General features: G+C 53.3%; 10 protein-coding genes across 10 annotated transcripts; 5 read left to right on the top strand and 5 right to left on the bottom strand.

Moving 5' to 3' along the window:
• Nucleotides 1-193: 193 nt before the first annotated feature.
• On the bottom strand, nt 194-882 carry NUU61_005162 (uncharacterized protein; the record flags this gene model as incomplete). Its single annotated transcript, XM_056655744.1, has 2 exons — nt 194-361; nt 667-882. The coding sequence occupies 2 exons, from the start codon at nt 880-882 to the stop codon at nt 194-196; spliced, it is 384 nt and encodes a 127-aa protein (XP_056511357.1).
• Nucleotides 883-2,563: 1,681 nt separating this feature from the next.
• NUU61_005161 (serine/threonine-protein kinase) lies at nt 2,564-6,496 on the top strand (the record flags this gene model as incomplete). Its single annotated transcript, XM_056655743.1, has 4 exons — nt 2,564-2,588; nt 3,003-3,150; nt 3,216-6,160; nt 6,228-6,496. 4 exons carry the CDS (start codon nt 2,564-2,566, stop codon nt 6,494-6,496), a joined length of 3,387 nt encoding a protein of 1,128 aa, XP_056511356.1.
• Nucleotides 6,497-8,226: 1,730 nt separating this feature from the next.
• Nucleotides 8,227-10,428, top strand: NUU61_005160 (F-box domain protein; the record flags this gene model as incomplete). Its single annotated transcript, XM_056655742.1, has 1 exon — nt 8,227-10,428. One exon carries the CDS (start codon nt 8,227-8,229, stop codon nt 10,426-10,428), a length of 2,202 nt encoding a protein of 733 aa, XP_056511355.1.
• A 1,000-nt stretch (nt 10,429-11,428) lies between these two features.
• NUU61_005159 (uncharacterized protein) lies at nt 11,429-12,541 on the bottom strand (the record flags this gene model as incomplete). Its single annotated transcript, XM_056655741.1, has 1 exon — nt 11,429-12,541. The coding sequence occupies one exon, from the start codon at nt 12,539-12,541 to the stop codon at nt 11,429-11,431; it is 1,113 nt and encodes a 370-aa protein (XP_056511354.1).
• Nucleotides 12,542-13,134: 593 nt separating this feature from the next.
• NUU61_005158 (Efg1 domain-containing protein) lies at nt 13,135-14,172 on the bottom strand (the record flags this gene model as incomplete). Its single annotated transcript, XM_056655740.1, has 2 exons — nt 13,135-13,718; nt 13,785-14,172. 2 exons carry the CDS (start codon nt 14,170-14,172, stop codon nt 13,135-13,137), a joined length of 972 nt encoding a protein of 323 aa, XP_056511353.1.
• Nucleotides 14,173-14,411: 239 nt separating this feature from the next.
• NUU61_005157 (uncharacterized protein) lies at nt 14,412-17,495 on the top strand (the record flags this gene model as incomplete). The annotated part of the gene is made up of 4 exons (XM_056655739.1): nt 14,412-14,961; nt 15,021-16,022; nt 16,076-16,168; nt 16,222-17,495. 4 exons carry the CDS (start codon nt 14,412-14,414, stop codon nt 17,493-17,495), a joined length of 2,919 nt encoding a protein of 972 aa, XP_056511352.1.
• An 864-nt stretch (nt 17,496-18,359) lies between these two features.
• Nucleotides 18,360-19,506, top strand: NUU61_005156 (tRNA 2'-phosphotransferase; the record flags this gene model as incomplete). Its single annotated transcript, XM_056655738.1, has 2 exons — nt 18,360-18,506; nt 18,604-19,506. 2 exons carry the CDS (start codon nt 18,360-18,362, stop codon nt 19,504-19,506), a joined length of 1,050 nt encoding a protein of 349 aa, XP_056511351.1.
• Nucleotides 19,507-20,020: 514 nt separating this feature from the next.
• NUU61_005155 (intradiol ring-cleavage dioxygenase) lies at nt 20,021-21,094 on the top strand (the record flags this gene model as incomplete). The annotated part of the gene is made up of 4 exons (XM_056655737.1): nt 20,021-20,268; nt 20,344-20,708; nt 20,774-20,841; nt 20,894-21,094. 4 exons carry the CDS (start codon nt 20,021-20,023, stop codon nt 21,092-21,094), a joined length of 882 nt encoding a protein of 293 aa, XP_056511350.1.
• Nucleotides 21,095-21,271: 177 nt separating this feature from the next.
• NUU61_005154 (alpha/beta fold hydrolase) lies at nt 21,272-22,209 on the bottom strand (the record flags this gene model as incomplete). Its single annotated transcript, XM_056655736.1, has 2 exons — nt 21,272-21,672; nt 21,774-22,209. 2 exons carry the CDS (start codon nt 22,207-22,209, stop codon nt 21,272-21,274), a joined length of 837 nt encoding a protein of 278 aa, XP_056511349.1.
• Nucleotides 22,210-22,595: 386 nt separating this feature from the next.
• Nucleotides 22,596-23,414, bottom strand: NUU61_005153 (uncharacterized protein; the record flags this gene model as incomplete). Its single annotated transcript, XM_056655735.1, has 1 exon — nt 22,596-23,414. The coding sequence occupies one exon, from the start codon at nt 23,412-23,414 to the stop codon at nt 22,596-22,598; it is 819 nt and encodes a 272-aa protein (XP_056511348.1).
• Nucleotides 23,415-23,616: the final 202 nt, after the last annotated feature.

The raw sequence follows: 23,616 nt of genomic DNA, 5'->3' as shown, positions 1-23,616 counted from the left end.
GCAGAATCCGTAGTTGTCAAATATAGTATAGCCATTTTTAATATAAGAATATACCCTGGGAACTAGATCGGCCGCGCTGAGCTGTTCCTCGACGGGAGAGACGTTTGGCCGCACCAAAGGGACGATCGGGACAACTCGAGAGTCTCACGGGATTCCCTGGTCTATGCCTGAGACAGAAAGAATCAGTGTGAAGTCACCTTGCTTTGTTAGAATCACCGTTGACGACGATTCCAGTATACTTCAGGGCGCTTTCCGCTACAGGGTGACCCTTGTAGAGCGCGAAGGCGACTTGCATCATCTCCGAAAGCGCGGGCTTGCTGAAGGTGGTCTGCTCCAGGTGGTCTGCTGGAGACTCGCGATGCTTAGAAGTGGGAGATGGGAAGAAGAAGGGGGGGGGGGATAGGGGAACAGGCAGCTGCAGACCTCGACAGAATGGAACTGGAGAGCACGTATGCTCAATGTTGATACTCTTTGAAGGAAATGGGGCCTGTTTAGAGAGAATGTTGGCAAGGAAACCTAAGCTATTTGCTAGATAAACATCACATAGACCAGCCTCAGTCATATATTGTTATTTTAAAAACAAGGTCAACGATTGCTATACATCTCCGACTCGCAGGCAAACACCACTATTTAGCGAGCGACGAAGGAATCCTGAGCTTCAAAGACAGTCTTGGAAGCCTTTCCAACCAAAGACTCGTAGATTTCTGGATCGTTGGTGCCCTCTAGACCAAACAGCAAAACTTGACTAGAGCTGTCCAAGCCAAGTTTCTCCCGCAAGGATTGATTCGTGCTCGTTTCCAGCATGACGCCCATGCTGGCTGCTAAAGACTCGCCGCATACCACGGGACTGTCACCTTCTGCTCCATCGGCCAATGCCTTCATGTCATATACGGCTGCGCAGTCGGGGACGGCCACATAATCACATTCCTTACCCAAAAGGAATCGCCATTTGTCGACGGTTCAGCCGCCCCGATCTCCCTCTTCGCTCCCACAGAATGGTTAGTTTATCAATGCCTATTGAATCCTGCATGTGTCCATGCAAAGCTTGATCGAACTAGTTGGCCGATGGCAGATGTCTCGACATCATGACTAACTTCTGAATACTCTAGATCACTCATCTGAAACCATTTTCGAGGATGCATTGCGATTAATGCCCCTAGGCGGATCAGTCACGCGAGGCATTGGATCGTCCGATGGAGCAGGGTATAGAAAATCGCTGTTGCAAATGCTCCAGCTCCATGGTCTCAATGTTCGCATGGTGGGCTCACGTCAAGACGGCTCTATGTCTAATCATCACGAGGGCTGGCGTGGCTTCAGAATCGATGAAATAGAAAAGAAAGCCAGGAAATCGGTGGAGGACTAATCGCCAAACATTTTCACCGTCAACGCTGGCTCCAACGACTGTTTCCAGTCCTTCAAACTCGGGGAGGCAGGCCAGCGCATGGAAAACCTTGTCGAGTATCTTGGGCTGGCATCCCCCGAGTCCACAGTCATTCTCTCTATTTTACTTGTCAGTGCCGACAAGGAAGTGGATTTATTCGTGAAGCGCGTGAGCCACCAGTTCCGTGCTTTGGCCGGAAAGAAAGCGTCTGAGCAGAAGAGGATTGTCTTGGTGGATATGTCCACCTCCAAAGGGTCTGGTGTTCATTGCTTTGTCGATGGTATACATCCTGATGACAATGGGTACAACCAGATGGCAAGACTTGGTTCCATGGCATACAGGAAGCTTTACAGAAAGGGTTTATAAATTAGAGGGAACACAAATTTTAGATATCGACTTCTTGACCTGCTGATATATGCCTTACTGTGTTGTTGGTTTGGGGAATATAAGATTGATTTGATTATATGGCTGGATAGATCTACACCGGCAGTCGAGTGAAAATCCATTCCTCAGATTTTTAGTGTAAGTCGATTTCTTATTTTATTTTACAGATAGGGAGTATTCAGCTAATCCAATTCTTCCATATCAACCCCGATCATTCTCCTGGGTTGATTCGGCAGACCTACGTGGGTACAGGGCAGGATGTATAGCCCGAGCAATGTCCCACATGGCTCCCAGTGTCGATCGGTCGATCCAAATGTTCATCTCTCCCTTTTCCCTGGACAATTGGAATCCCTTTCTCCCCGGCATCACTATTGTATTATCACTATCATCTGCAGTATCAATACGATCCTCGTTGGGCCTGCAAGAAATTCGGAGAAACCTCATTACATCACCCGAGAGGACCCAGTCCCTTTTCCTTTTTTTTCCTCTCCCCACTTCTTCGCTTTTGCCAACCCCGCCGTCCTTTTTCTTCTTCTTCTTTGCACCCCTTTTCTTTTGCATTTTCTGCGCATATGCCGCCTGTGACTCGACGAGGCTGCTGCCCTCTCGTCTGCCCGGTCGCAGCCCGCTGACCCCTGCGAATGACTACACCAGGCCCCATTCCGTTCTTTTTCGCATGTCGTTTCACCTGCACGAGCTCGTCTGCTTTGAGCCTCATCCTTTCCTTCTGATCTGTTAGTCGCCTGCATCTTTTGGATCGCACCAAACAAAAAGACCAAAAAAAAAAGCGAGGAAAGAATGGGGGCTGCGTATAACCCGGATGGTAAGTCATGCGCTCCTGTCCCTCTGACCCTCGGCCGACGGTCTTGGTTTCACATTCCATGGGGCCCTGAGCGGGTAAGTTGGGGGGGGATGTTGGTCGAAAAATAAAATTACAGATATTGTGCTGTCGTCCTCGAGACCAGTGAAAGCCCCCAAATGACGGGGGAGTGAGGGATGTCAGTATGGCAGCCGACTTGATTTACCTCTGGCCTGGGAGAGAGGGCTATTCGAGGCTGAATGGTCTGCATGCTGTTGCCATGTGCCTCACTGTGGAAATTGACTCCCCCGTCCGATCATTTGAGTGGATCACACCTCTCTGCAAACCCCCCCCCCCCCCCCGGTGGAATGGAACCTTCGACCCGCGCCCGATGGTGTTGATAAGGGTTACAAGAGCCAGGCTAATTGCAGGACTCAGGCGAACCCAGTCCTTTATCGTCTCCGTTGGGACCGCTCTCCGAGTCGCCCGAGTCGGAACCGGGATTCCAAAGACTTTCCTTGCAGACGGACCAGCCCTTGAGAAGCTCGACAGAGAGCATTTGCTCGGGATATGACCCTCTTTCAAGGTGAGCACCGACCGCGCCCCTTCTGCTCCTGTCGTACGACGTTGACCCCTTCTGCGCCACCGCAGCAGATCCCCGCTATTCGAGAGCGAACATGGACTCGGTCCATCTGGACTGGATCGTATACGTCAGCACCAGCCGTCCCGTGTTCTGACCCTTCCAAACCTGTCGACGTCGTCGCTGGCCCCGATCCCTTCTCAGCGCCCCTCTCCGTCACCGCGTTCGCGCTCGTCGTCTCGAGCGCACACCAGTCGCATGTCGATGAGCCGGAGCTGTGCGGATCTGGAGGATCTCCATCGATTTCCTCTGGAGTCCCTACATTCATTTTCTTTTGCCCAACAGTCTGAGGAATTAATCCAAAATCGGCACAACATTCTCAAACGGTCGATTGATTTTATGCGCGACCGCATGGGATGGGCCGCCAGCAACCCAGCAATCGCCAATGCACAGGCCAATGTCACGGGCGACGCGGATATCCAGAGCATGATGGACCTTCTGGCCCGAGCGAATGTGCTTACAAATGACGAGCATTCCACCCACGCCAGAGGACCCCTCACAGGACCCGCGGATGTGAATGGCGACAATGTTTTCGAAAAGGCCTTCTCAGACACCAGCTCATCTCCCCTCAGCGCCCGAGATGCAACCCAGGAACTGTACCCTGGGTCCCAGGGAACCTCGGACGGCTCGCAGCTGTTGAGCCCGCTCCCCACTGATCGTATTCCGCACCAGAGGATGGACCTAAAATCCGCCCCATCGTCCAGGCGCGTAAGCTTAAAACGTACATACACGGACCTGAGCTCTGCCTCCCTCAAGAGCAAGCTGATGGAAACACTAGCGCAACCATACGCCTCCGCGGATCCTTTCACTTCCCTGAGCTCTTCGACGGCTGGATTGGGTGTCCCAATCCCGGCCTTGCATACCCACAGCAGCAAATGGACCCCGGTCTCCCAGGCCGTATTCAGGACCGAAGCCCAAGCACCGTGGACCATCCTCGCAGCTAATGACCTTTCCTGTCTTATATTTGGAGTCGCCCAGTCCGAGGTTCGTCGGCTCAGTATCCTCGAAGTCGTACAAAAAGAGCACAGACAGTGGCTTGAGGACAAGCTTCGGGACCCCAGTACTGATGCCGCAGCCCGAGCGCCACTTCAATCGGGTCAACCTAACATCTCCGCTGTAAACCCGAAGTTTCGAGAGCTAGGGAATGGCGTGACGGCACAGCTGCTCAGTAAGCCTTCTTCACGGGAAAAGAAGCCCCGGAGAGCCCAGACAGACGACGGATATGGTTCAAGCACGCGAACCCCCCGAAACCCCAACCATCCAGCCCACAAGTCGCGAGGGGTTCTCTTGTGTGGAGATGTGGTCCCAATCCAGAAGCGAGACGGCGGTAAGGGCTCGGCCAGCGTCTGGGTCATGGAGAAGCGTGGTGGCCTGATTTGGGTAATGGAGGAGATCACTGAGAATGTCGCTTTCGTCCGCTGCGACGATTCCTGGAACGTCGTGGATGCCCATGGAGATGCCGACAAGATCTGGGGTTCATCTATAGTTCGACAAGGCCAGCCGATCACCGAAATTCTCCCGTGTCTACCGTCCGAGTCTCTCGAGACCTCACCCGAGAAGGGATTGGCTAATATTCTGGATTTGAAACACTTCGCCGCTCGCACTTCGGCCGGGGTGTGCATTCCCGTGACCGTGGGCAAGGCGGAAGGGGACCGCACACTCCAAGTATCGAGCTTTCCCCATGTTGCTGGCATGATGGTGCTGTCATCTGCATCTTTGAATGTCATGAGCTCCAACTCTGTGTTTTCCTCTGTTCTCTTTGGCCAGGAACGCCCCGAGGGGCTTCATATCACAGAGCTTGTGCCAGGGTTTGACGAGATTCTGGATGTCCTGACTGAGGAAGACAATGTGCCCCTAGTGGACGGAATTGTCATTCCTGAACACAGCTTTCGGCGGGCACGAACGCTGTCCATCCTTCGCGATGGAAAAGCCAACGCAGCGTCAGTCTTCAACGAGCCCAGTGGCCTGTTAGCCAAACACCGGGACGGCTCGACTATTGTCGTGGATATCCAGTTGCGGGTGGTCAAAAGCGGTTCCTTCTTCTCCAAGGAGCAGGCGGAAAAGCTCGACTCCCGCAGCAGCGATTCAGATGACAGTGATGATACGATCGCGGTGACTGAGCTTGTCTACGCCTTGTGGATCACCTACTCGAGGCAAATCCATGCCGCCGGGGCCGCTGCTAATCTCTCGTCATCGTTGCCGACTTCTCCCACGCCCACTGCGTCAGATCGCCCATCCGCCGCCGGCTCCGGGACGCAGCCCATTGACACCAACAAACCCACCGTGGAAGTTCAAGGCCCGACCTCAACTCTGAGTCAACAACTCAGCGAAGCTGCCTCCGAGCCACTGACGGACCGGCCCGTCCAGCCGGTTCCCGAAGTCATGCCCGCCAATGCAAAGAAAGAGTCACAAAAACGAAGCATTGACGACTACGTGATCCTGGAGGAGATGGGCCAAGGCGCCTATGGGCAGGTCAAACTGGCCCGTCTTAAAAAGCAACCCCTGAAGAAGATGGTGCTCAAGTATGTCACAAAGAAGCGGATCTTGGTGGATACATGGACCCGTGATCGGCGTCTGGGGACGGTACCCTTGGAAATCCACGTCCTGGACTTCCTCAGGCGGGACGGGCTCAAACACCCCAACATTATGGAGATGGAAGGTTTTTTCGAAGACGACGTCAACTATTACATCGAGATGGTTCCGCATGGGCTCCCGGGCATGGACCTCTTCGACTACATTGAGCTCAAGGCAAACATGGACGAGTCGGAGTGCCGGGCCATTTTCAGACAAGTCGTGAGCGCAATTCACCATTTGCATACCAAGGCTTTGGTGGTCCATCGCGATATCAAGGACGAAAATGTGGTTCTCGACGGAGAGGGACGAATCAAGTTGATCGACTTCGGCAGCGCGGCCTACATCAAAAACGGGCCATTTGATGTTTTTGTGGGCACGATTGGTATGTTTTGTATTTCCTGGGATGTGCAGGGGGCGATTCAAGAATGCTGACAGCTTTTCTCTCCTAGACTATGCGGCTCCGGAGGTTCTGCAGGGCAAATCCTACCGAGGCAAAGAACAGGACATCTGGGCCCTGGGCATCCTCCTCTATACGATTGTCTACAAGGAGAATCCGTTCTACAATGTCGACGAGATCCTCGATCATCCACTCCGCATTCCCTTCCTCCCCTTCTCGGAAGCCTGTATCGACCTGATCCGCAAGATGCTTGACCGCGATGTCGACAACCGGCTGACCATCACCGAGGTGCTCGAACACCCGTGGATGATGGATAACTAACCCTCTCACACTTCCACACTTCTGCCACGCCATTTTGCTACGACCGAAAACGCGATACCCCACAAAGTTGATTTGGTTTTAATTGCTGCATGCGATTCTTTTTTTGCAGGGGAATGGGTATCTTTCCCGGTCGGGTGTGTAAAATTCCTCGGTAGTGCCTCGATCACTGTGCTTTGAGGGCAACCTTGATGGCTGATGACTATGAACATGCCATACTCTTTTTTTCTTCTCTTTTCTCTCTTCTTGTCGGGGCAATGCTTCATGATTTGCCAGACCTTTGCTTTTGGGATACCTATTTCTTTCTTGCATTGGATCATACGTGTGGACTAGAGATGCAAGACCATATTGCATTGCATGGCAAAAGAAATCTAGATATCATGAATCATGGACTTTTCGGTGTAGTTATAAGCCATAGAACATATAGACAGTGGCTCAATGTCTCTTGGCAACAACTAGTTCTCTGCAAAGTGGAGCCGGGGTGGCTCAGCCGGAGATATCAATGGAGGATTGGAATCGTATGATGTGCCAAGAGGCCCCCCTTGCGAATCACTGCCTCAGTGAATTGTCCAATTCAGACAGTTTTTTTTTTGTCTCGCCTCCACCGTACCTGGGTACCTGGGCCACATTTAACAACCGTCTTTCACAGTCCCACGGACCGCACCTCCCCGCAACTGGCGCCCCACTCATTACGCCCAGAAGAGCGAAAAAGACGAATTCAATCCAATCACGGTGGTCTCAGGCACCCTTATCGCCCCCTCTCGGTTGGTGGTTCCAGAGGCGTCTCTGAATGTCTTTCCTTGGAGGTTTTCGTGCACTCGGGGTGTTGTCAGCCGAGGATATGCCGGTGGCTACGGTCTCAGCCACGCAACTACTCAGCTTAGGTGGCACGAGCTGTCAGACCACCCCTCCTGGTCCTAGGTGAACAAGTAAACAGATGTAAGAAAGAATAGGTGTAGTCGAGGAATCAAGGAATAAGGAATCAAGGTGTTTTGTATACTTCGATCCTCTGCAGAATACAAAGGAATCGACGAATGGCGGGGCGATAAGCGATAAGAGGGGGAAGTACTTCTGGGGTACCTCGTCGACCATGCCACCGCCCATAGTCCAGGCGGGTCTAGTCGATGTATCGCGTTCCCCCATTCCAGTGCACATTCCGCCTTTTCCTTATCTTTTTGCTTTTCACTTTCTCTGCTTTCCTTCTTCTTCCTCTCCTGCTTGCTCTTCCCCTCTTCCCCTCTTTCTTCGTTTCCCAGCATGCCCTCCCTCCGTCTCAACGCTCCGGACCGCTCGGTACTTTGAACGTCACTTTGCGACAAGTCCCGCTGGATCGCCTGGACATTCCCATGGTTCGCTCGCCGTGGTCCCCCGACACAACGGCCAACGTGGTTTCCCCACCGATCTACCTCCTTCGTTCTGTTTTTCATATCTTCTTCTTTTGCATCTCTCTTCACACCGCAGAAGCTGGGCTGGGAACCGCAAGACAAGCACTACTGATCGCCAGCATCACTATGCTGATCTAGGAGCTTGCGGTGCAAGATCGCACGCCCCGTTGCTCCACTCGATCCCCACCCCGTCTGTGGCCCTGACCACCCCTCATCAACCCTTTGTGACTCTCGACATTGGAACCGGTATTCCCCGGAAGAGGCCTTTGAAGATCTTGGCAGGCCTGGAGATCTTCTCACGAACAATAAAAAAAACGGGTGCTGCAAGTGTGAACCTAACTCGTCAACATGGCTGCACGAGTATCCGATGAGGTCGTTCCCTCTCCCGAGGAAGTCTCGCCGGCCAGCCCGGCTTCCTCCAACGGCCAGATTCCGTTAGAGCAACCACCGAAGCTCAAGGGTCGTCGAAAACTACTACAGAGTCTCCAGCGCATGTCGTCTAGTCCGACGCTAGCCCGGCGGGGCCGGTCTGCGTCGACTGGCTACCGTCGAGACCATACGGCTTCCTTATCGTGTGTCTCGCTGTCTTCGGCGGCATATTCGCCCTGCTTGGGAAATGGCAGTTCGTCCCAGCTTTACGGGAGCCTCAATCCGCGCCCTGCCACCCCCGGCTGTTCTGGGTCTCCTGGTGAGTCCCAGGGCACGAATCATCGAATCCGTCTGGTGGGAACCGATTCCCCCAATATCTCCCAGCCACGCACGGCACCGATGCCCTTCGATTTAAGGCCCACATCGCGCGGCTCGCCCCGCAGAGAAGTGCCAGAAGATGACGATGTAGTGGATACAGACATTACTCTCCCGGAGTCTCAGCCGGCCAAGTCTCTCGACTTCTGGGGCGACATGCCCCAGGAACTCAAAACGGAGATCTTCCATTATCTGACGCCACAAGAGATTGTTCGTTGCTCGGCCGTATCTAAAAAGTGGAATGAAATGTGCTACGACGGGCAATTATGGACCAAGGTCGACACTGCCGAGTACTATCAGAAAATCCCGAGCGATGTTCTGGTGAAGCTCATCACCTCCGGAGGACCCTTTGTGCGTGACCTTAACTTGAGAGGCTGCGTTCAGTTGCGAGATAAATGGTCCTCGGATGGAGAGCGCATCTCAGATCTATGTCGGAATGTCGTCAACTTTTCACTCGAGGGATGCCGCATCGACAAGACATCTATCCACTATTTTATGCTCCGCAATCCACGTTTGGAATACATCAACCTGTCAGGCTTGTCGAGTGTGACTAACTCGGCCATGAAAATTATCGCCCAATCCTGCCCACAACTTGAAACCTTGAATATTTCATGGTGCAATAACGTCGATAATAAAGGCTTGCATCGGGTTGTCCAGTCGTGTGAGCGGCTGAAGGATCTTCGTGCCAGTGAAATCCGTGGCTTTGATGATCCAGATTTTGCGTTGGCATTGTTCGAGCGCAATAGCTTGGAACGGTTGATCATGAGCCGCACCGACTTGAGCGACCAAAGCTTGAAGACAATGATCCACGGCGTCGACCCGATCCTCGACGTGCTGACTGATCGGCCCATTGTGCCATCTCGCAAATTTCGACACTTGGATCTTCATCAATGTCCGGCGGTAACAGATGACGGCTTGAAAAGCCTGGCCCACAATGTCCCGTATCTGGAGGGTTTGCAGGTTTCCCAGTGCTCCGAGCTGACTGACGAGTCGATCATCGACGTCATTCGCACGACGCCGAACCTCTCCCATTTGGAATTGGAAGATCTTCCGGACCTGACAAATGGTACCCTCATCGCCCTGGCTACAGCACCGTGTGCTCAGCAACTTGAGCACCTGAACGTTAGCTACTGTGAAAGTCTTAGCGACATCGGTATGCTGCAGGTGATGAAGGGTTGTCCTCGACTTCGATCAGTCGAGATGGACAACACCCGAGTTTCGGACCTCACACTCATGGAGGCCAGCTATCGTGTCCGGCGACGCGGATACAGCGAAGCCCTGCCCAAAGTGGGAATGCGACTCGTTGTGTTTGACTGCGCCAACGTCACCTGGGCTGGCGTCAAGGAAGTCCTGATGAGCAACGCATACATCCCACGCGCTCGCAAGCCTGCTTCGACCGTTGTCACTGTGACACAGACCTCGGGTGCCGACTCGTCCCCCATGACCACGACATTTGTCACGCCTGCTTCCACTCCCTCGCCGTCTCCCACGTACGCGAGCCAGATCATCCAGCTCAAATGCTTTTATGGGTGGCAGATGACCGTTGACGAGCATACCAAGCGTGTTCTACGGGGTGATCTGGCCTCGGCGAACCGGCTGGACCGGAAATGGGGCGATTACATGATGGCTACTGAGGAAGCCGGCGCCGTTGGTGCGGGTGCCCGTCGCCGGCGACGCCGAGCTCGCGAAGCGGAGCGACTCTACAACGCCGATGAAGATGACGACGATACCTACGGCGTCAGTGGAATCTCCGCCCTAGGTGGTAGACGCCGGCGTGCCCAGAGCGGTGGCTGCATGGTGATGTAAATCGCTCATCGTTTCCGCCCACATTTTTCTTTTTCTTTTTTTGGGAGGACTTGATGCCTCTTCAGCTCTTGTCCTTTCTCTCTTTTTACTGAGAAAGCACCACGGCAATCTGGCTTGGGGTTCAGATGGCCTGGTCGCATGCAATCAACTCGTTCATGCTCAATGTTCGCCTCCTAGCGCAGGATCGCTAGCATTTTCAAGGTGGCACCCAGGCGTCAGCGCATCCATTTGGCGATGGATCTCCATGGATTTCATTTTCACTCTGCTACGAGACACGCACGATATGACCCTATTTCCTTTTTTGTCTTCCTTGGCGCTGGAAATCTTTGGATCGGGCTCTTCCTTGATGGAATACTTGCCTTCCTTTTCAGCCCTAACCCAATTCTTACACACACTCTCCGCTTATCCCGTCTTTGAGCGTCTTCCCTCTTCGATGCGTCCATTTTCTTTTTCTTCTCTCTCTCTCTCCCCGACTCATCCTCACATTTCTTACGGGCCCTTCTCATCTACTGTCATATCTCTTTTGGCCGAACCTGTCCTCCACTTTAGCATATGTAGATGGGGTTTGGAGGCGACAACGTTGGAGTTTTTTCTTTCCTTTCTTTTACTGTCTCCCTCGTCTTTATTCTGTTTCTTGATTCTTAAGGTCTTGCTAAGTATAAGGCTCTACTTTCTTTCCGGCTACTTCTGCAATCTGACCGATTTTAAACCCACCGTATGAAGCAATATGTAGATTCAACTGCTGCTAAGATCAAGCCGGGAATGAAAAAAAAAAAAAAAAAGACCATCAAGATCAAGGTATAGGAACTTTCTCGCCAACGGGTATAGCTTTGTGTGGGTGATGGTAATGGTGCTTGCTGTATGCAAAAAAATGCAAATAAAAAGACCTCCGGAAAGACATGCAAAAAAAGAAAAGAAAAGGGGTTTGAAAAAGGGGGACACCCCCGTCCTCCCCCCGAAATCATCACTTTCCATCCTTGGGCATCATGTTTCCTTCTCTCTAATTCTCTTCGTTGTCCTTCTCGCCATCCTCCGCAACCTCCTTCTCCTTCTCCTTCTCCTCCTTTTCGGAGAGCCCGAGCAGTCCCAGGTCTTTTTCCTCTTCGACAAAATCCATGGAGATGGGCGTTTCATCGTCCGTGCCCTCGTCGCCTAGGTCCTCGAACTCCATATTCGATTCCATGTAGCCTTTCGAGTCTCCATCAACATCGCTTCGAGCCCCAATAGCGCGGGGCTTCTTGTTGTTGGCGTAGGGCTTGGCCAGCACAGCATAATTAACTTCGATGCCGTGCTTGGCGAAGTATTCCTGCGGCATAATCGTGACAGTCTTGTCGTCCTCAGACTGCGGTCCACAGTGCACGTTGTAGCCACATATCGACCACAGCGGACAAATGGAAGCAACGCCTTCAGCGCTCTTGGGGAGGACAGTGCACCAATGGTGCGAGGAAGCGATCACATCACGGGAGCCATCCTTGCCCTTGTAGATCTTGTCGATGTCTTTGCCCTCGGCCTTGTGAGAGAACAGCTGGCGATCCACGGTGTGCTTGGCAGCCACCGCCGACGCAGGAGCGACGACCGCGCCAACAGACCACATTGGGTGGTCCTTGGCCGAGGCCGATTTGCGCTCTTGCAGGCGCCAGCCGATCCACGGGGCGTGCTCACGGCCACAGAGGATATAGTAGCCCTTGTAGATAGGGAAGAAGGGCAGCCCATGCGCCCACAGGATGGGAGCTGGGCCGGACGGGACCCGCGACGTGCGGATTTCGCCGTTGGCCGTGAAGTCGTAGGGGTAGTGCTCGCCGCGCGCCTTGGCGTTGATGAACTTGGTGGCGAGGTAGACGAGCTCGTCGCTGAGGCGCGTGTTGGTTGGCGGGAACGCTGGCTCGTCTTTATGGAACTCCACCAACGTCGCCAGCTTCATTTGGATTTTGTCTTCCTCGGTCTCGGGGTCTTGACCCGCGCCGTCTTTCTTGGTCCAGAGCTGCTCTTTGCCGAACTTGTTGTGGCCGTCGAGCAGCTTGAGGCACTGGTTTCGCGATTCCTTGAGAGAACGTTCCATCATTTTAATTGCGGGAACACTGCAAGCCATGTGGGCGTCCTTGAGAGGAGCCATGTTGCTTGATTTCACTGGACTCGTTGGAAAATCGGGTCAACAGTGTTGGTGAGGTGGCCAAAGATGAGAATATGTAGGATGAGAAAAAGCTTCGGCAGATGAGGTTGCAACTGAGAGATGAACCTGGCGGTGGCGATCATCAAAAGTCGCAATTTGAAATAGATCAGGCACCAGTGAGGAAGGCAAATTCGTTGAGCTCTCCGGTATGGATAACAGCGAAGAGTATGTGAAAGAGAAGAAGAGGAAAGACTTGAAGGTACGATGAAAATCGAGAGATCGAGGTGACGTCGAAAGTGAATATCAAGACGAGGATTGAGATAGAGACCAATGTGAAGATGAAGATGGAGGCATATCATAAGAAGAATGAATATTGATATATGACGGGGAAAGGCAAGCGAGACGAAGCAGAAAGTAGTTGGGGATAGGGGGTGGAGGGTGTGAAGGATGTCAAGGATAAATTGAGTCCAGGAGAAAGCTATCGGCGTGGGGTGTGGTCAGGACGAGATCAAGAGATTGAAGGTATTGACTTGAATGTATTGGCGCTGGATGCCACCAGAGAGCAAATGGATATCAAGTGAGAAGAAGTAGATGCTCTACTCGAAAAACCCGCCGTCGCTCTCTTCCTCCGCTTCAGCCGGCTGGGGTATTTTATGCGTCTGCTCTCTTCCTCGTGCTTTTTCTTTCGATGTCGGTTTGCCATGTTTTTTTCTCTTCTCAACAGCCACGTGTTTATCCTTGTGGTCTTTCGACCCTGCTTTCTTCGTACTCTTCTTCTCAGTACTGGTCACTGTTGCTGCACTTGAGACCGGAATTACTTCTCCATTGGCGTCAATATTCTTTTTTCCTTCACGCAAAAGATCTAGCGTCCCTTCTTCCATGCATTTGGCGACAGTTGACCAGAGAGGGGGCTTAGCAGCGTCAGATTGCTTCCCTTCCTGCCGAGATCCCGGCTCGGGCTCGGGCTCGGATTTTGCGATGGGGTTGTCCGAAGGCTTCCCTTGCGACTTGGGGTAGAGTGAAATGTACTTTTCCGTGAGAGGGTAGTAGATCGTGTAGTTGAGGTTCACGCGGGCTTTTCGGATCTTCTTTGCAAGATGGGCTTGTTGCTTGGAATCAAGGTTCTGCTCTTTCTCACGACGAAGGAGTCGGTTCAGCTGTTTCGTTGCCGTCTTGCGGTCTTTCGAGCAGACAGGAACTCGTTAGCATCACATCAAGTCTGTGGTGAGGAGGATCAACCGCATACCCAAAAACCGCACAAAGTGGTACTTCTTGATCATCTGCGACCGCTCCCTTCGCGCCGTCTCCTCGACAAGATCCTGTTCATATCCGGACAGAGCGCGCTCCTGCAGAACTCGAGCGTCTGCGGACAAGTCCTTCTTGTTGAGAAGGCGCTTCACGTCTCGGATCCGTCTCTTCAGATCGTTCACTGAGGGGTATTCGTTTTCATTTCGTGCAGGTTTTCCCTTGGAGTTGTGGGTTGGTTTAATATCCCCGTCGCTACCGTAGTCCTCAAATTGGATCTCGTCGGGGCTATCGGCCTTGCGGTGCTGCTTCTTTCTCGGTGCATCCTCCGAGCCGTCGCGGCTCTTTCGTTTCGGGGGATCACGGCGATTACGGGTGTCATTCGACATCTTCACCCAATTGCAGAGGAAGACAGGAGTTAGAGAAGCGCAAGAGAGAAGGAAAGATGGACACTGCGTGAAAGCCACGAAAAGAAAAAAGACATCGGCACATTGTCGGGCCGTCCCCGGATCCAGGCAGCCAATGAACGGCCAGCTGAATCCCTTGAGATCATCGGCTTTCCCTCTCTGCTCAATTGATTGTGAATTATCTACGCCCCCTCTGAACTGGTCCTGATACACGAGGGGGCATGGAGTCTGCTGTGCGCTGGTCCCCGACCTCGTCGGCCACCGAACAACGTTTCCTCTCGGTCGATGTGACGGGGAAGTCATTTCATCTCTGTAAAGTGGCAGGCTTTGACGGCAAAGCCTTGCGACACGAGGTGCTCACCACCCTGACCGATGTTCCTCTCTTCCGTGCGTTCGACTGGTCTACATCCAACGAGAATTTAATTGCCGTGGGGCAATCGTCCGGCGAGGCCACCGTCTTGCGCCTCGACGCCAACGCCAAGGAGTCTCTATCATTCCCGGTGCGCAACCAGCGATACTGCAATGCGGTCGCATTCAGCACCCATGGCCTGGTGGCATCGGGTCTTGACCGCGTCCGCAACGACTTCTGCTTGAATATCTGGGATGTGAATCAGCGACTCAGCCCCGCAGGCGGATACATAGGGTTTACTGAGCCATTGAGAAAGCTCGCGAGCTCCGAGCCTATCACCAGTATCAAGTTTTTCAGAGACCATCCCGACACACTGGTTACGGGTGTCAAGGGGCAATTTGTACGGATCTATGATCTTCGAGGTTTGTCGTGTCTGAGCTTTATCGGCATCTCTGTGGCGCTAACCCATTTCTTCGCACAGAGGGACCTGGCAATCCGTCCCTACAATTTCCTACTCGTTGTGTTCACAATCTGGCGATTGATTGGCTCGATGAGAATTATATTGCATCCTGCTTCCCATCGAACGAGAGCACCATCTGCGTCTGGGATCGACGCGTGGGATCCCGGCTGGCGTCGCCATCCATCGGTTCCTCTGCGGGCAACCCGGAATCAGCTCAAGCAGCGACTGCGCTGCAATTCAAGAATGTATTCAATCCCAAAGCATCGATCTGGAGTTTGCGCTTCTCCAAAACCAATCGAGGCTACCTGGGTGCTCTCTCGAGTACCGGCCACTTTAAAACCTATGATATCGCCAAGGACTACTTGTCGGAAGAATATCGCGCCTCAATCGACGACACTCTTGGTCAGGGCTCCTTCAGAAACTACCCGGAACCGGTCTATACCAAACACGTGAGGGACGTATGCGCGCCGTTCGATCATCCTGCTCGCGGCTGCACAGAAAAGGAACGAATCGTGACATTCGACTTCCTCAATTTCAACATATCTTCCCAACCTAGCGCAATCGCACTCGATGGAAACGGTCAAGCGCGGATCGTTAACACGCGGCCACCATGTGCGCCTGTCGATTTATCCTCGCAGGGGGTCTTGGCGTGTGGTGTTTCATCCAATGATTCCGACATCCGGGCGATTCACCCTCTGTCCGAGCATATTTCCCCCATCTCCGAGTTGGTTGAGAATATTCGGACACGAGTCCTGTCCAGTTCAAAAGACCCTGAAGCAGGGGCAAACAGCCAATTGCCCGCTTCCAGGGTTCTTGGCTCTGAGCCCGTCCCGAGCCGTGAAAACCGGGAACGTGCAATGTCGCTAGGGTCCCTTGGTACTTCACTTACTGCGAAAGAGGCTTTGACACTGTCCACATTGAGTCGATTCCGATGCAAAGAAGGCTATCTCTTTGATGAGGCCAGAAACCAGCAAATCCTAGCAGATGATCAGGCGCTGCAGGATTGTTGGAGCTGGGTCCAACGTGAGTTGTCTTATATCATGAACTTACAAACGAAGGTCTCACACTCTTGTTAGGTGCCCGAGCCGACTCGTCTGGGATGACCATGGTTGTCAATGGCCTAGACATGAACTATCTGGGCGTAAGAAATGTTTGGAACAACGATCTCGGTTCGTTTTTAATATGATATTTGCCCATGGGCCGTCACTGATGATCATCACAGGCCATGGCTTTGAAAAGAGGCGAATCAGCTCCAAGGCGGACGACCCGAAGAGTGTAGCGGAAGCGGTCATCTATTTAGCGGAACAGTTGAATCTGCCCGAAATCAAAGGCTGCGAGACGGCGTATCCGGAACACCGCCGTCTCTGTCTCCGACTATGTGGTGCAGCACAAACCCACCGTGAACTTGAGGAGTTGGTGAAGAACCTGTCTGCCGAGAACCAACACACCAAAGCAGCGGCCTTGGCTATTTTCCAGGATGAGCCCAAGCTCGCATATCTGGGGCTTCGGAGCAATGAATCTACGCAAGCCCATAAACTATTGTCTATGGCTATTGCCGGTGCCGCCAAGGGAGACAATGGGACTGACTGGGAGGAGACTTGTGCGGAGATTGCCAAAGAACTCACTGATCCTTACGCGCGAGCAATTCTTGCGCTGGTCAGTAAGGGCGACTGGAATGCAGTCATCAAAGAGACTACACTGCCCTTGCGGTATCGCGTAGAAGTCGCCCTCCGCTGGTTACCCGATGCCGAGTTGACCACTTACTTGAAGGAGGCTACCTCGGAAGCAATGCGCCAGGGGGATATTGAGGGTGTGGTGCTTACGGGACTGGGCCACAAAGCTCTGGGACTTTTTCAGTCTTACATCGACAAGTTCAATGATGTTCAGACTCCAGTGCTGGCAATGAGCTACACGGTCCCACGAATCATTAGCAACCCAGCATGCATCACTCAATTCGAGGCCTGGCGCGAAACCTACCGGCGACAGATGAACTCGTGGAAGCTTCAACTCGAACGCGCGCGATTCGACGTCGGGTCTCGTCGCTTCGCTGTGACCGTGGATGGCCGGAAGCTCACACCCGCACCACCGCAACAAGTCAGCCTGACTTGCAACTACTGCACCCGCCCGCTCACCCAGCACGACGCCTCCTCTCAGATCTCCCCGTCCGCAACAGGCGAAACCGTACACCCGACAGTCGGCAACCCGCTCGGGTCCTCCACCATGTCGGGGACCGTGTGCCCGCGCTGTGGTCGGCATATGCCGCGCTGTGGCGTCTGCACGCTCTGGCTGGGCTCGCCGGACCCGATGTCCCGCGCCAGCGTCGCCGCCGATGCGGAGTCCAACTCTCGCAAGCCCAGTGAGGCCGAGGTGATGCGGCGGTTTGTGGTTTTCTGTATCCATTGCAACCATGGATTCCATGCGCACCACGCGCACGACTGGTTCTTGCGCCATAAGGTCTGTCCCGTGGCGGAATGCAACTGTATCTGCGATCGGTAGTTTTGGTGGTTTCGCGAATATTTTGATTGGTTTTATTTGCATATATTGGTGGGACTGTGTTTATTGAGACATACTATACCCTTTTTCTTTTCTGGTTTAATTTAATAATATAAGATGTGAAGTGGGTCGCAGAAAATCTGGGAGGTTTCGACTTTGCTACCTCCTACGTGACTCTGCGACCTTCAATACGCGTTACAAAAGAAAGAAAAGAGAGAGAAAAGAGATAATTAGAAAAATAAATTCGAAAAGGGATTCGAAAAAGGATTGGAAAATTAATTTTTTAATTTAAGAGTAAAAAAAATATTAATAAAATAATAATAGTAGTAATAAAATGGCTATCTATACATTTAATAAAGAATAGGACCTCTTAAATAGGATACAATATAGAATAAGCCTTTTAAATCTAATTTTTACTCTCTACTACATCTTTCAAAGTCGCCTGAGCGAAGCGAAGGTCAGAGGAATGAATCAAATGCATTGATGGGTTCTTCTGACTCTGTAGTTCTGTCAAACGGCGCTCGATGATGTCAAAAACCTCCCACTGACAACTCCCCACTTTTTTTTCTCGGAGCTCGAATTCTTTCCTCGAGCATAGTGTCCTTGTTTTTTTTTTCGTTTTTTTTTTTTATGCTGATGGCATTGAGCAATATTACGAGGTCTCAGGCAACCGGTGAGGTTGGCCTGTGAATCACAGTGAGTCACACGTCGTGTCGACTCATTCTTGTCCCCAAATGGGCCACTGATCGTGGTTGCTCTGTGCCCCACCAGAAGATCTCGAGATCCACGACACTGAGCGAACCCATGAAAGCTCCTCGGTCTTGCGTTCATCCAATGTAACGACTTTATTTCTCGCGCGAAACCACAATGCCACAGAACAAAGATCGGAACCGCGGCGGAGGCCAGAGCCGTGAGGTGCAGGTCTCCAAAGCTCTGAGTTTCCTGCTCCGACATGCCGCAGAGAAGGAGGGGCTGAAGATGAATGCCCAAGGCTATGCAAATGTGATGGACGTGGTATGTCACTGATTTACTCTTTCGCTCTCCTATTGTCTTTCTATCTAGAGAGCTTGAAGAAGTCTATGTGAACGTGGCTGACCGGGTGTGAAAAAAGATGGCATGGCGGAAACTCAAGTCCCTCAAAGTCACCTTCCCCGAGATCATCCAGGCGGTGGGCTCATCAGATAAGAAACGGTTCGCCCTTCTCCATATCCCATCCGCGCAGCCCTCCGAACCCACCACCCAAACGACCACGGTGCCTGTGACCACTCCCGAGGCGGAACACCTGGCCGGCACAGTCGCAGCCGAGGAGGACCAGCCCTCGACATCAGTATTGGCCGCTGCACCGACCTCAAGCGAGGGCCAGCAAAATGCCACGCAGCAGGCATTAACCGTCAAGGACAGCGACCCATCCCACTTCCTGATCCGCGCAACACAAGGCCACAGCATCAAGAGTGTGGACGCCGCATCGTTCCTCGAACCACTGTCCTTGGCTGATGAATCGAAACTCCCCGACACCGTCGTACACGGCACCTTCCACGCCGCCTGGCCGGCGATCATGCAATCGGGCGGCCTGCGCTGCATGGGCCGGAACCACGTGCACTTCGCAACGGGTCCGTCGCTGGAATCCGTGTTAGCCGTGCATAAGAATGGTGCAGGGCATGGGAATACATCGACTTGGAAGGAGAGAGCGGCCGTAGCGCCGGACGAGGGTCGGGTCATCTCGGGCATGCGACGCGATGCACAGGTCCTGCTCTACCTCGATCTTCGCAAGGCGCTGGCGGCCGGGTGTCCATTCTGGCGCAGTGAAAATGGCGTCATTCTCAGTGAGGGTGTTCCACTAAGCAAGGACGGGGGTGACGAGAGCGGCGATCCGCAGCGGCTCGTGTCGCTGGACTTTGTCGATGTGGTGGTCGAGCGCAAGGTCGGGCTAGGCAAGATCTGGGAGCGTGGGCAGCAGCTGCAAGAACTGCCAGCGAACTTGACAAAACGGGGGCCTCCCAAGGGGAGGCGATGAAATGCTTGGAAAACCCTAGAGATCTTAGATTCTATTCTACTACCTCTACCTAGATCTACTTCCATGCACTTGGATATGTAGGGCTCAGACCCTATCACAGTCAACCAGGCCATTCACGCCATACACTTCTCTGTCTCTATGGATATTACTATTGCTTGATACGAGATCTTCGGATATTACCCATTACTCATTAAGATGCATAAGTATACCCATTCCATCATCTATATCATGCCCCACATGCGCCCCCCACCCATCGATCGGAAGCGCGCCATCCGACGACAAGCGGAAGCTCGCAAGCACATCCGATGAAGGAACGGGGTTGCGGGATTGCGGGGTTGCAAATAAGCTGCAGCGCGTTGGTCAGATCCGGGGCCTAGAGGACACCTGTACTTTTATATAATAAGCTCGCGACAGCCTCGTGGGTGACCTCGGTGTTTTTTTCTCTCTTTTTCTCTTCCTCTACTTTTGACGTCACCACAAATAAAACACAAAAACACCTCCGACAATCAAAACTATGGCAACGCACCGCTTCGATCCCAATTTCACCGACCATGTCGTCGGCGCCATGGGTCCCAAGACGTCGCCGCGGCTGCGACAGCTGATGACTGGCCTCATCCGGCATGTACACGACTTTGCGCGCGAGAACGAGTTGACGGTCGACGAGTGGATGGCCGGCGTGAAAATGCTCAACTGGGCCGGGCAGATGAGCGACGATAAGCGGAATGAGGGCCAGCTGGTGTGCGATGTGATCGGACTGGAGTCGTATGTTTTTTTTTTTTTTTCATCTTCTATAAAAGTGACTTCAAGGTATCCAAGTCCACTAATTCTTGTTGATAGCCTCGTCGACGAAATCACCTTCACCCTCGCGGACGAAGCCAAAGACGCGCCCACGGCCACGGCCATCCTGGGCCCGTTCTTCCGCGCCGACACACCGTACCGCCAGAACGGCGATGATATCGTCAAGACAAAGCCTGCTGACGGCGAGATGGCGTTTATGCACGGCCGCGTGATCGACTTCACGACTAAGCACCCCCTGGTGGGCGCTACAGTCGAAGTGTGGCAGGCATCGACGAATGGGCTGTATGAGCAGCAGGATCCCGCGCAGGTCGAGTTCAATCTTCGTGGCAAGTTTAAGACGGATCAGGATGGCCGCTATTACTTTTATTGTTTGCGGCCTACGCCGTATCCTGTTCCTGATGACGGTGTGTTTTCTTCTTCTCCTTGCTGGGGCATTTTCTGCAGAACTCATACTGATCTAATATCCTAGGTCCTGGTGGTAAACTCCTGGAGCTTATGGACCGTCATCCATTCCGACCTGCGCACATCCATATTATTGTGAGTCCGGCTCAAGTGTTTCTTTCTGCTTCAAGTCTAATTACATTTCCAGGCTACCTATGATGGCTACCGCCCTCTGACAACACAAATCTTTGATCGCAAAGACCAATATCTGACCAATGACTCCGTTTTTGCCGTTAAGGACTCGCTAGTTGTAGATTTCTTGCCACGCAAGGACGACCCTCAAGCTGGGCTTGAGCTCAATTACGACATCAAGCTGGTTGCAAGTGAATCAGCCACGAACGGCACATGAATGGCAAGGCGTTGTTGAGAGAGATTCAATTTTTTTTTCTTCATGTGTTAATTTATATGGCGATAGCGTTCTCCATACATATTGAAATCGAGTGCATGCATCTTCCACCGGGATGTCAATAAGAGAAAAACCGCTCCTCTATAACCTCACCATTGAATCAAACCCCTAGTCCCCTAATTAAGCCGCATCAGCCTTACTCCCCTCTAGGGTATACGTCGCAACCTCCCCCGCAAACCGAGCAACCAGTCCGCCGACATCCTCACTCGCCTCGATACAATGCCAGTGCCCGACACTCTTCAACACCTCCAGCTCCTTGTGCTTGCTCGACACCCGCTCAAAGATATGCCGGCACCCCTCCATAGCCGCAGACTTATCTTCGTCGCCGGCAATGAGCAGGAACGGGACGCGCACGGCAGCATAGTCGGGTGGCTGGGCGCTGGCGATGGCACGACACAGCGCGGCGTAGCCCCGCGGATCCTGGCCGAGCAGCAGCTCCCGGATAAAAGCTTTCTGGAGCGGGGTGGCGCGCGAGCCGACGGCAGCGGAGGGGATGGTATTGGCCATTGGTTCCATTCCGGCTGGTATATAGAGTTAGCGGTTGCAAGGTATAAATCAATAATCGACAATGACTATTATAAAACGGAGGGATATTGGGAATAATGCGAATATATAAACTCACCCTCCAAAACCGTGTCGGCCCTCTTCCCCATCACCGACACCAACGTCTCCGACGGATGCGTCGGCCCAATAGCCACGACGCCCTGCACGCGATCTGGGAACCGCGCGCCCAGCTCTGTTACGACAATCCCGCCCATCGAGTGGCCGACCACGACGGCCCGCGCGATCTTCAGCGCGTCCAGCACGCCGACGACATCCTGGGCGATGGCGGGGATCGACACCGGGTCATTGGTGTACGGCGAGCGGGCAGCCCCGTATGTATCGAGGGTGATGCAGCGGTGGGTGGCGGTGAGGTGGGGGAGCACGGGGAAATAGTAGTTCTGTGAGGAACCCAGGCCATGGATGAAGAGGAAGGTCAGGCCGGTTGTGGCGGGAGGGCCGGCGGGGTGCGAGTCGGCGTAGTGGAGGCGGTGGTTGTTGGCCTGGACGAAGGGCATGGTGGATTACTGAATGTAAAGAGAGAGAAAAGGAAGAAAACGAAATATTGTAACCAGAAGTATACTACACAGAAGAATGGCAGCCAGAGGACATTGAAATATAGTTGATTGGGGTAAGTGTAATGCAGACGATCGAGTGTCGTCATTCCCGATCTGCGTGTGTCGTTGATGGGCTACATCCATCGAGCATCCAAGCCCGAAACCGCCGCTCTGGCCCGTCGGATGAGCTTCTCGTCTTGCATATCGCTCGACTTCTATACCCGAATGCATGCAATGTGCTATCCGAACAGGGCGGATGTCCATTCTCGACCGTCGGGCCGACTCCACTGCCAAGACGCCTGCTTCAGATCCAAGTGAAGCACAATGTATCAACGCCAATAATGCGTTTATCGTGGTAAATCCAATGGCCCAAAAGAATCACCATAGCTACCAGCGAAGGCTTCTTCGAGCAAGTCCGCAGTTTCATCTCTGAAGGAGTCTCCGAACGAGACCATCGCGCTAGCCGTACCTTTCGGCCGGCTGTTCGAAGGGGGCTGGAGGAAGGACGATGGCCTGGGGGTAGGATGGTTCGTTGTTTCGTGGAGTGGTTGTGAGGTTGCGGCCGCTTCGGCCTCTTTCATGATATCTTCATCGTTGAAAGCTGAACAATCAGAAAATTCGTCGTCGTCTTTGGGCACGCATTGGTTCTTCCTGGTAGAATCGGGACTTTTCGAATTCTCGAGGACGCCCGCGTCCTGGAGGCCAGATAGCTCCTGTCCCGAATTTTCTTCCACATTATCACAAGTGTCGTCGTCGACCTCGGTGTCACCAGCCTCGCTGTCCGGCTCCGTATCTCCGCCATCGCCCTGGTCCCCGGTCTCGGTCGGCAACGGCTCCGCAGCAACCGGCGCAGGTCGCTTCGCCAGCCCCAGGAAGTTCGAGAGCAGCGGCTGACTCGAAGGAACGGAGGGGGCGTGGGGGTCCGGTATCCCGCGGCGCTTGCGTTCTTCCCGGACGCGGGCCTCCTCCTCAGCCTTTCGCTTCTTGTTGGCCGTGCGCTTCTTCTCCTTATCACGTATCTGCTTTGCTCGGCGCTCGCGCTCCTGTTCGCGCTCAATCCGCTGCAGCTGCGAGGCGGTGAATTGGAAGGGCTTGTTGCTGCGCTGGTAGCGACGTCGCACTGTTCGGGATTTCTCCAGGACGACGCGCCGCGGCTCGTCCGGCATCGTAGGAGCTACCGAGGCGGCGACTGCCTGGCGATGTCCCGGGCATGGAGGGAAGATGGAGAGGTGTGGCTGGAGAGACCTGCATGGATGTTGCGGAGGTGCTCGTTTGTCGATTATTTTTGGGTTGGCGGCATTACGTTGTGCCGAGGATCAACAAACTGCCTGATTGGGTGCTAACTACTTGGGTGTATCATACAACTCA

The sequence above is a fragment of the Penicillium alfredii genome (genome assembly GCF_028826965.1).
Source record: "Penicillium alfredii strain IBT 34128 chromosome Unknown utg000007l_segment0_segment0, whole genome shotgun sequence".
NCBI classification, from domain to species: Eukaryota; Fungi; Ascomycota; class Eurotiomycetes; order Eurotiales; family Aspergillaceae; genus Penicillium; species Penicillium alfredii.
Note: the sequence above shows the minus strand (reverse complement) of the source record. Positions and strands in the feature narration are given on the sequence as shown.